General features: G+C 27.7%; 1 protein-coding gene across 1 annotated transcript; it reads left to right on the forward strand.

Annotated features, from left to right (window-relative positions):
- The first annotated feature begins 1,961 nt into the window (after window positions 1-1,961).
- Window positions 1,962-11,073, forward strand: LOC100209549 (uncharacterized). The gene is made up of 9 exons (XM_065792990.1): window positions 1,962-2,098; window positions 2,184-2,279; window positions 5,018-5,139; window positions 5,297-5,360; window positions 6,038-6,100; window positions 6,177-6,333; window positions 6,406-6,462; window positions 7,042-7,177; window positions 10,774-11,073. The coding sequence occupies exons 1-9, from the start codon at window positions 2,018-2,020 to the stop codon at window positions 10,892-10,894; spliced, it is 897 nt and encodes a 298-aa protein (XP_065649062.1). The 5' UTR covers window positions 1,962-2,017; the 3' UTR covers window positions 10,895-11,073.
- Window positions 11,074-11,704: the final 631 nt, after the last annotated feature.

Here is an 11,704-nt window from a genome sequence, read left to right on the forward strand (position 1 = left end):
TGCACCATTTTTGGAGCCAGTGTTAGAGGCTGTAGTATCAAAACTCATTCCAATAACATCACCAATTATGTCCCAGAAATTAAGCAGATGAATAACTGCTTTTGCTTGGGCTTCTCCAGTTCCAGCTGATAGTTTTGCTATTCCAAGTATTTTGTCAACATTGTGACCTGTCACACCTACAGATAGCCGGTCAACATTTGCTTTAGGGGCTGCAGAATTTGTACGATCTATCATCAGTTTGCCATCCCAGTGGACGATTAATGGTGGTTTGTCCAAATCGCAGAATTCAGTTCGAACAGTGGCTTCAATATTTGATCGATGATAGGTTCGTTTTCTATGGACTGTAGAACGTGACAATGATCCATCATCGAGGTTCTGTCCACCAGCCCTTGCAATTGCTGCTGCTAGTATAGTAAATTTTGTGTCAGATAGATTAATTCTGTCTAATGTTGATGAAACATCAGGCGAGTCAAGAATTGTATCTAAGATACATTGTCGTTTTGGAGTACTTGCTAAACTTGATTCAGCTGACCCTGAAGAACTTGCTTTACTGACTTGTTGTCTGTAATAAACAGGGATTTCTATCTCAAAATCTCTATCAACCATTTTGTCATTATCAACAGCATCGTTATCGTTGTCATCACTATAACTTTCGTCATGTAAAGGTTCAATAACAGGAACTATTGCACTCGCACCAGATTGTCTTTGCTCTTCTTTTAGCTTTCGTTCTCTCTCTGCTTGTTTCCTTGCTTCATTTCTTTCTTCTAATTTTGAAAGTTCTTTGTCCTCTCCAAACATCACCATTTTTCTCTGACATCTCTGATCCAATAAAAATTCTTTATCTTCTTCAATTCTGATCATGGTTTCAGCATCCTTGTGGGCAATGTCAAAAAGTAGGCCAATGGTGTCTGTAAATGATTTCTCTCTCGATTTCTGAGAATCTGACAATCTGGATTTTTTTTTTTTTATTAATTTAAATTCCTGGACTAAAGTTTTCAACTTTAAGACTACATTCGGATGAAATGCTGTCGGAATACGGGCTTTATTCCAAATAATAATCAGTTCATCAACAGTTGTTTTAAGACTTTCAGGCACTGACTTTTTGGTTGAATTAAGATGATAAAAAAATGTTTTTAAAACATCAGATGTTAAGGGAAGAACTTTATCTGGAACATTTGGCTCTGGTTGTCCAATTAAAAAGATTTTGGTTTGAAGTTGTGTAGAGATAGCAACACGAGATGATGCTGCCATTTCAATGATAACTGAAATATTATGAGAAAATCAAAACTCAATACCATATTATACAAACTTATCATTCAGTTGTTGGTTTATGCAGCTGCAGCAATATATTATAATAATTATTACTAAAGAAATTAAATAAATATTTTCAAATTAAAAATTATTATTATCTGCACTTAAAAACAAACAATACACTACCAGACTACCATGCTAGTTTTCTGTAATAGGTTACTAAGGTTAGGTACTATCAAAATATTAATACATTTGTTGTCAAACTGAAATTCCAAATAAAAATAATATTTATACTTGTAAACCTTTTTATTCTGTTTGAACAAATTCTAAATTGAGTTAAATAATAGTATTAAAATTATGAATACAAATTTTAACAAAATGATATAAACACAGTTGTTTTAAACACTAGCAGACATTTTTTAGTCTGGTGCCCTGATGAGAGTTAATCTGCTGCACTTTAATTAATCTATATAGCACGCAATCAGACAATATTTCAGTGGAAAAAATCTAACTAACCAGGTTCTAGAAATTTTTGGAACTTTGGAACTTTTTACACGTTTTTGACGTTTTTCGTAAAACTTTATGGTCATTGAGCACCCCCTAAACATTATCTGATTGGAAAGATTTTTTCCACAGTCAATTACTATGTCAAATGGCACAAAATAAACAACTATGCATTCAAATCCGAGAAAATTTTTTTTTTCCTGTGTTCACATGAACAGCCCTAATGTATATATATAGCTTTTGTTATTGTTACAGTTTATAAATGGAAACCAGCAAACTAACTATAAAAGTGTATGGGATCCTAAAAGAAGCTGAATATATCCAATCAAAATTCCTAGCTGAAGTAGTTTTACATTTTGATTATGATTTTGCAATATGGTTTTAATTAGAAATTAAAAAAAGTTAACTGTTTTTTTATTTCAAATAAGGGATTGTTTCTAAGAGATAAAGAGGTTTTCTTTGAACCGCTTTGTCATGGAATGATGGAGAATGAATGGTTAGAATTTATACAAGAATTGAAGCAGGTTTTTATTTTTTTGTTGTTAATTAAAGTTACTGAGATAAATTGCTTCATTTAGTATCCAAAAGAGCCAATGATAACACTGGCATTTTTTTTAGAAAATAAATTTCTCAATATAGAGGACTTTTTTCAAAAATTGGCGATTGTGCCCCCTCCACTTCAAAACCTGTGTCTTCTATTTTTTTAAAAAAACTATTACCTTTTCAATCATTTTTATTTCATTCAAATCTTCGATCTATTATACTTTGTTACTGGACATAAAAGCCTTAAAATCTTTGATGTTTTTACGTGTGAATTTTAATATTTTTAAAGATTCTGATGTAGTTTGTAAATTATAGCAACATATATTCTTTTATATGTTCTGTAAATTATAGCAACATATATTCTGTATATGGGGTTTGATTTTATTGATGAAAAGCATGAAGAAAGTTCTCTTATAGCTCTTTATGTAAATATCATAGTTCATAGCATTTTATAGAAATATATAGTAAATTGTCAAAGTAGTATAAGAAATTAACTGCCTTAACTAAATTAAACTGTTAAGGATTTGACTGCAAAATAAATATAAATGTTTTTTTATGAAATTTTTTTGCTAATAAAAAAAACAAAAAAATAAGTTTTTTAGGGGTGTTTTTAACTGTCTTTAGTAGACTCCAGAAGTTTGAAATAGTTATTTTAGAACTAAAGTAGAACTTCAAGAGTGCAACATGTTAGATGAATCAATAATTTCTAATCATTTGAGTCAAAAGTTAATACCAGAATTTGAAAGTTACAAGCTATCCTTTTTTTTTGTACAATGTTTAATAGAAAACTGCACTTTTTTTGCACTGGCTTAAATATGTCAACAGCTTTTTATAAAAGTCTGATAATAATAGGGGTTTTTTAACAATCTTATTTGTATTAAAAACAGTTTGCTATTGTCAAATCCTTTAGTACACTAACAAGATTATTATGTTTTTTACTCATATACTTATTCACTTCAAATTATTACGTTAATAAATAAAATTATTATGTTAATTTTTACTCTGCATAAATAAAATCCATAAATAACTAGTTAGTTATTAGTTATAATCTTCTATTTAACTTGTTATTTATAAATTATTATTATTATTAGGAGTCAGGTATCAAGTTATAAACATTAGAAGCTACAAAGTAAAAATGATAAAATTAAAATGCAATAGTAGCATATTTAAAAAACCTAGTAGGCACAAGACATGTTAAAAATGTTTTAAACATGTTTTAAAATGTATGACAAATGTTAATGGATCAGAAAGATTTTAGTTAAATAAGACCTGTTTTGGTTATGGGTTTAGCTTAATTCTTTAAAAAGTCTAACTTGGTTAGGGTGTATTCTGTTTCAGGACTTGGTTTCTTAACAGTCCTGTTAACATGTTGCATTAATTTTATGCAACTCAAATGATTGTTTTTATATTGCGAGAAGCAGTAAATTTCAAAATATGTTTATTGAAATTTATTTTTTATTGTCAGTTTAAATCAAATTATCATTTATAAACAACATTTTTAAACTACAAAATATATTTTAAAAATAGCTGTGATGGAGCAGGAATGAATGAGTTGAATGGCTGTAGTGGAGCAGGAATGTATGAATAAATTGAATATTTGTGGTGGAGCGGAATAACAAGAAATAGTAGATTAATACAAAGTTTTTATTTGTGCCAAAATTCCAACGAGATAATAAAAAATAACATAGAGGAAAAATTCTTCTCCAAACACATGAAAAATGTGTGACTATTTTTCAGTGACAGATCCAGCATTTTTTTGTGTTTGAGATAGCTAACTTCCACTAACGGAGCAAACTCCAAACAATTATATGTTTATACTTATGTCAAATAATGATGCTTTGCAAAAAATTGCGATGATTGAAGGCTGGGAACAAAAAAGCTCTAAAATTTCATTCCACTCCCTTCCCTCATTACCCCTCAATGAGTTGATAAAATAATTACATTCATTGATAAATTTTGATTTTCAGAGTATTATCTCTTTCATTCAAAAATTATGAACATATAAAGTTTAAAGCCCCTCAATTTTATATGGTCGTAATTTTTGAACGCTAAGTGATAAAACTATGAAACTTAAAGTTTATGTGTTGAATATAAATTTAGTTGAGAATAGCAAAGATGTTATTTTATCAACTTGTTGCTCTCACGTTTAGGGTGAGGTTGGAGAATGAAATTTAGGGCTTTTTTTTTCCCAGCCTCCAATCATTGCAATTTTTTGCAAAGCATCATTTTTTGATATAAGTATAAACATACAAATGTTTAGAGTTTGCTTTATGTCTAGAAGTTAGCACTAACAAACACTAAAAAATGCTGGATCCGTCACTGTACATTTACATGCTGTTAATCTCAAACACCAAAAAATATTTTAAATGTCACAGTACATTTTCTCTAGATCTTTTTTCAGTTTTCATAAATGATGATAATCAAAGATTAGCAAAAAGGATAAATACATTATCTAAATAATGAACAAATTCTTTAAAAAAGTATAAAGTATAGTTTAAATAAAATAATATAAATCGAAATATGAAGAATGTAGTATTTTTTTTTTTTTTTAAGTTTAGTTTTCTCTTTAAACTTTCAATATTAAATATTTGTTATTCATTACATTAAGTATTGTAAATTTAGTATAACAAAATGATTTAAACGATATAAAAATAGCAAAAAAAAAAGTAAAATAGTAGTAAAAGTAAACTTCATATAATATTCTTTTCTTTCTGAATAGAATCAAGCTGAGCTAATGGTTACACCTGGCAATTGTCTAATTTTTGTTGACAAAGAGATTATTGGAAACACAGAAGGTTTTGTTGAGTGGGCTTACAAAGAACATGCTTTTTTAGATTTCCGGTATTTTTTAAGTAAAACTTTAGTCATGCTTACAATTATCAAATTGTAAAGAATCATAATTTATATGTGTTGTTATAATTTATATGTGCATTCAAAATTTATGTGTATAATTTATATATGAAGTTATACTTTATGTGCAGTTATAATTTATGTGTAGCCCTCTTTCTTTGCATTGTGCTGTGGCTAAAGAAGAATATAAATTACTGCTAAGAAATAAAAAGGTTTAAAAATATTTTTTTTTAATTTAACTTTTTCTTTGAATTAAGAAAACTTTTTCTATATTTATTAATATAGTTTTAATGCATTTAGATCAGGTGGGTTTAGATCAACAAAACCTGTTTTGGCTATGAGTTTAATGTAATTCTTGAAAAAAATTTTATGCCTGCAAAAGTTCTTTGCTACATCTTTTTAAATTGTAAGAAAGACAACACATATACAAAGCATATACAAAATTTAAAGAACACCATTTAAAGAATGTTTTGAAACGTTCTTTAAATGGTATAATGTTATTTTTCACCATAATTTTTAAGGAAATAAGTATATTAGTATTTTTTTAATAAGGTTTATTTAACTCCAAGATTTTATAATAAAATTATCTAGGCTTAGAAATACCTACTGTATATAAAGCCATATAACATTTTTTATGCAAGCATTTACTGCAAAATAAATAATCAACTAATTTTATTAGATGATTAAGACAATCTTTTTATGGATCCAATCAGATTCATCAGAAAACTTTTATTTAGCAGTTTTTATCGTTTACATACAATTATTAAAATAAAACGTTAAAATTAAAAACTTAAATTTTCATAATTTTTAATGATTTTTTATCATAAAAAATTATTAAAAGCAATAAGACAAAATATTTTGCTTTTTTTTTTATTAAAAATATTTTTAGAGAGATTTTGTTTATTTTGACATTAAAATTGATGAAAAAAAGTATGGAAGACTTACTTTTGAGGTAATTTTTGGAGTTAAAGTTTAATAAAATTTGATGCATTGTTGTTTTTTTTTAATTTTTTATTGTCTTTTTTTAGCTATTTAATGACTTATTGCCAAAGACATGTCAAAATTTTAAACAGCTTTGCTTTGGTGTTTTAGAAGAAAAGGAGACACATAATCCTCCATTAAAGTTATCATATAAAGGAAGCTTAATTCATCGGGTTGTTAAAAAAGGTTGGATACAAGGAGGAGGTAAAGATTTCTAAATATTTTTAATTTATATAAATGCATATATTTTTATTAATGGTTAAAAAAAAATTTCAGACATAATTGAAGGAAAAGGAAATAATGGATGGTCAATTTATGGTGAATTATTTGAAGGTATGAAAGTTTATTCAATACCAAATTTAGGAAATGGTATTTACTTTATAATTCACTTCTATCTTCCTCCATTGCTGCTTAAATATCTCAGAAATAAAGATAATTATTTTTTACCACCGTAATAATTTGAAATATTTCCATAGTTTGACTATTTCAGTGACTATTTCCATTATTTGACTATTTCAGTGACCACTTCTTATACTTACTTAGCTTATTGTTGTCTCTCATTGTCCATTCAATACCCATTCATTGTTGTCTCTCATTGTCTATCCATTCAATACCTATTCAACAGATAACTTCATATCCATACATCATCTTTTATTTTTTTTTATAGATTTCTGCTAGAACTTTAAAAGTTCTTTATTTATTAGCATAACAGTTGTTTTTTTACCAAAGCTAACGTATCTGTTACAGACTAATAAAAAAACTATGTTATAATTTATACAATGAAATTTTAAAATCTTTTAAAAATATAATAAGAAACAATTTGGTAAGATAAAATTTGGTTATCAGAGAAAAATAATAAAATGATTAGGAATTTTTGTTTTGTTTTTGTTAATTGTATTCTTTATCTTTTAGATGAAAACTATTCAGTTCTACATACAAAAAGAGGTATTTTAGGCATGGCTAACAAAGGACGTCATACTAATGCCTCACAATTTTACATTACTTTGGCTCCTGCAAAGTGGATGGACTATCAATATGTTGCATTTGGGTGAATCTTTTTCATTTTAATTTATTAAATTATTTACTGAATAATTTTATAAAATTTGTAAATTATTTTATTTACGGAATAATTTTATAAATTTTGTAAATTATTTTCTTTACCAAATAATTTTATAAATTTTGTAATTAATTTTATATATTTTATTTTACTCCTATCTCTGGAATGTTTATATTAAATAAAAAAAAATTTTTTAAATTGTTTTCTAAAAAAAAAATTATTTGACTTCTTAAGTAGCATAAAATAAAAATAAAGTTTATTTTAATTTCTTTTCTAATTTTTTAGTTGTAATGTTGTATTTTCACAGTTTCATCAAGTATTTTTATAATTGATTCAAGTACCATAGAAGAGTGTATTATTTTTACCTCTTTGTGTGTATACATATAGTAGTGTAGTGTAGTAGAGTCAGCGGTGGGATTCAGCTGGTTTGCACCAGTTTGCAAGAACCAGTTCCTGGACAGTAACATACGCTGCGAACCGGTTACTAAATCCTTGGAAAATATAACGAATTATAGCGCTCTTGCAATATTTAATTACTCAGAGTTGTCACACAACAAAAATGGCTTCCCTGACAAAGACAAAATACAAATGATCTCTTAAAATTACAAATATTGGATATTACATCGCATTACATCAAAATATTGTAGACAACTTATATAATAAAGTAAGTTACTATGCTATAAATAATAGTTTAAATTGATATGAGATCCAAAACTAACAATGTAGATAGATAAAACTAACAAAATAGATAGCGTTCGATAGACATTATGATCCCCACAGTGTGAAAGAGTCTTAAATTAGTACATGTTGTATTTTTGGTTATTTCTTAGAATAAATCCTGAAAATTAAGAGATAGAAGAGCATGTTCCACTTTGTACAGAAAGTAAGAAAAACTGCAGATACTCTGGATGAAACTGCTTTGTCTTCAGCTACTGTTACTGCATCCCTGGATGATGCTATGGTAAAAGAAGAAACAGATAATATATTAATTCCTAATGCAGTGCTACAAGAGAAAAATGCTGATTCATCTCAAGATACTATGCTGCAGAAAGAAATAAGTACCACCTCAGCTCCCAACACTTTTCAGCAAGAATAACAACTTCCAGACTGCTGGAGTATGAAACAGTATGATTCATTTAAACAAAAATATGATGGATTAATTATGCAAGACAAAAAACTTGGTTGCTTGCATTGTGGAAAATTTGATTCTCTGAATATGAAAGGTGCACTTATTTCAATAGAATGGAAAAAGTGTCAAGTATTAGCATCAGGAAAGAGCAAAACAACTCAGCAAGCTTCCCTCAGAAAGAAAATGAATGAATATTTTACATCCAAGGCTCATGCAATTTGTGTAAATCAAGTTGATGCCTGTAAGCATGATACCATTACCAAAAGCATTGATAAAGCTAATGAGAAGTACATCAGTTCAGCATGCAAAGTTTTCAACACAGTGTATAGCTTAGCAAACAGGAGCAGGCCATTTAGTGACGTGGAAGACAAAATTGAACTCCAAATTAAAAATGGAATTGACATGGGTTTCTTCCTTCATTCCTGCAAAACTGCAGTAAAAATATTATCATTGTCGATGAAGCTTCTATAATATCAAGTAAGCCTGTTCTTATAATCTATGTGAAAGTGGAAGATAATGAGCTGTCTCCAATAATTTTCCTGGGACTTGTGGAACTTAAAAGACAAGGAGGAGTAAACATACACTTTGAATAGTGTTGGTTTTGGTATGGGTTTTTTGAAAAAAAATCTTATTGCATTTTGCTCAGATGGAGCCAGTGTGATGCTTGGACGATCATCAGGTGTGGGTGTTGTACTGAAGAAATATTTTCCTAACATTATACTTTGGGATTGCTTAAACCATCGGCTGCAACCTGTTTTGGATGATGCCATAAAAGAAATCAAACAAGTTAATCACTTCAAAGTCTTTATGGATAAGATATATTCAATCTTTCACCAGTCAAACAAAAATTAAATACAGCTGTACAGTATTTCTCAGCAGCTGGGACAGGAGATCCTGAAAATAGGCAGAGTTTTAGGGTCAAGATATGCTGCGTGTAGTTTGAGAACAACACAAGCAGTGTGGCGGAATTATCCTGTTCTGCATGAATTTTTCTTCAGCAATGCAAAGTTTTTAGGAATGACAACACGGATGTCTAAGAAGTATTTCTTAAATGACCTGGTACTCACGTTAGATATACTTCATTAAATTTTTCTTCTTTCAAATGCATTGCAAGCCAGAAGTGTATCACTGCAATGGCTGAGAAATTGTTTAAGAGGGCAGTAAAAGCATTTAGAATGCTCAAGAAAGATAGAGGACAACATGAAAAATAAGTTGGTGTAAAACTGGACTCTGAAAACTTCTAGAACATAGGTTGTGCTGACAATTCTAAATTTGTCAATCTGCCAAAAGCTGTTGGATTCTATAATCCAGAACATGCAGAAGAAGTTTCCAACCATTTATCAAGTAGAGACAATGATAAAGGTTCACATCTAGTGCAACTAGATAAACTTGGTAGAACCTGAATCATGGAACATTGAAGAGGTCACTATACCATGGATGGAGGCAGAAGAAAAACTTTGCATGTTTCAGGAAATTTTCTCTTACAAAATTGATGTTAATAATTTTAGAGGCTTAGTTGAAAGTGCAATACAGAATGATGAAAACTGCACCATACCACTAAGTATTAGAAAGGCCAAAAGTATTGTGAATACCATAGCTGTCAGTTCAGCAGAAGCTGAAAGAGGCTTTTCAAAAATGAATATTATCTATTCAGATAAATGAAGTAGGTTACTTGTTGAAAATGTGAACAATTTAATGACTGTAGATTTGCTGGGTCTACCACTAGAAGTATTGGATCCCCAATCATCTGTATAATATGGCTAAGACAAAATCGTTTTGCTGATGACAGTCGTGTAAAATAAAAAAAGTTGAAAATCTGCAATTAAAATCAAGCTGCTATTTGGAATTACTCAAAATAAATATGAGTCATCTTTTTTTTATTTATTTTTTTGTTTATATACATATATATACAATTGCAAATCTGTAGTACTTGGATGCATCATGCACTAAAAAACGATGGTAGTTCTAATCTTACCACTGAGTAGAGATTATTATTTTTATTTCTTTGTGTGTATAAATATGTGTAACATAGTAAAGTGTATTTTATTTACTTTTTCGTGTAAGCTTTATTTGAGCTACTTAATGTTTGTAAATTATGTTTTATTTAGTTGTATATTGTTTAAAAAAACTTAAAAAGTATATTCTATATTTATTTTGTATTCTGTTCAACGGTGAATCTATGCAGTGGTTAACAGAAAAATAATGCTTAAAGTTTTATTAATGACATTAAAAGTTTTTTAAGGCTTTGAAACTGCAAGAAGATTTTAAAATAAAAGAATAATAGTAATTTGTAAACTAAAAATGTTAAAAGGTTTTTTTTTTTTAATGTTAGGTTACTATATGTTACCTAGGTAACATATTCTACTTTGTCATAGAATCTAAATTACTTTTAATTAGCAGTTATTAATTTATTTTAGCAATTAGTTTATTTTGTTAAAATGTTTCACGATTTTTATAGACAAGTCATTGAAGGTTTGGATTTACTTAATGTTATTGAAGACATTCCAACATACAACGAACGCCCTATCCCACAATGCATCATTGAGAATTGTGGATTGTATGATTTTCAATCTTTATAGTTGCTTTTCTAATAAAATAAAGTCGAAGCAGTTTCTTTTGATTTATTCAGTTATCTAAATAAATTTATTATTGATGTAAAAATTGTTTTATAATATTTTTTGTATAATAAAGTTAATTTATTATTTTGATAAAATATGGATATTGGTTGTAAATATTAATATATAAAATGTTATATTATATTTAAAAAAAGAAAAAACAATTTTTTTTATTACATTTTACCATTCATGCATGCTAACTAGTATTGACCTTAATTTGCTTTTACACAGCACTGTCTAAAATCTTAAACAAATGTAACAGATGTTAGCCCCAATAAAACTGATTACTATACAGCTGCATATAAACTATTTATAAATATGATATAGATTTTCAAACTAATTTTTATACACCCGCGTCATAACCTCATGAAAAAAAATCTAGAAGAAGTTTTGTTACTTTAATATTTTTAAAATAAAGTTAGACTTTTAAAAAGTTAAATAAAAGATCTTTTATGTTATAAAAACAAGTTCAATAAATTTTTTAATGAATAGTAAAATAAAAATAAATAAGAAAAACTTAATTTTATTTTTTACATTGACTTTTTACTTTTTAAGTTTTAATTTTTTTTTGAAGATTTAAATATCAGAAAATAAACACTAGTAGGGAGGATCAGTAAAAAGTTCTAATACTTAATTTTAGTTAGAAGCAGTAGTTTAACATGGATGTTGAGTAATATAAAAAGTGTAACAAAAATAATAAAAACTGAAAAAACATTTAATTTTTTTATTACTTTTGTACAAGAGTTTTCTAGCTTAAAATTTTTCTTAAAATTT

Source organism: Hydra vulgaris, chromosome 03 (assembly GCF_038396675.1).
Source record: "Hydra vulgaris chromosome 03, alternate assembly HydraT2T_AEP".
Lineage (NCBI taxonomy): Eukaryota > Metazoa > Cnidaria > Hydrozoa > Anthoathecata > Hydridae > Hydra > Hydra vulgaris.

Bases quoted from the DNA above. Each gene is read 5' to 3' on its own strand.
- LOC100209549 (XM_065792990.1), top strand. From the start codon at position 2,018: ATGGAAACCAGCAAACTAACTATAAAAGTGTATGGGATCCTAAAAGAA. The intron at 2,280-5,017 runs GTTTTTATTTTT...CTTTCTGAATAG, and splicing joins TTATACAAGAATTGAAGCAG to AATCAAGCTGAGCTAATGGT. The intron at 6,101-6,176 runs GTAATTTTTGGA...GTCTTTTTTTAG, and splicing joins ATGGAAGACTTACTTTTGAG to CTATTTAATGACTTATTGCC.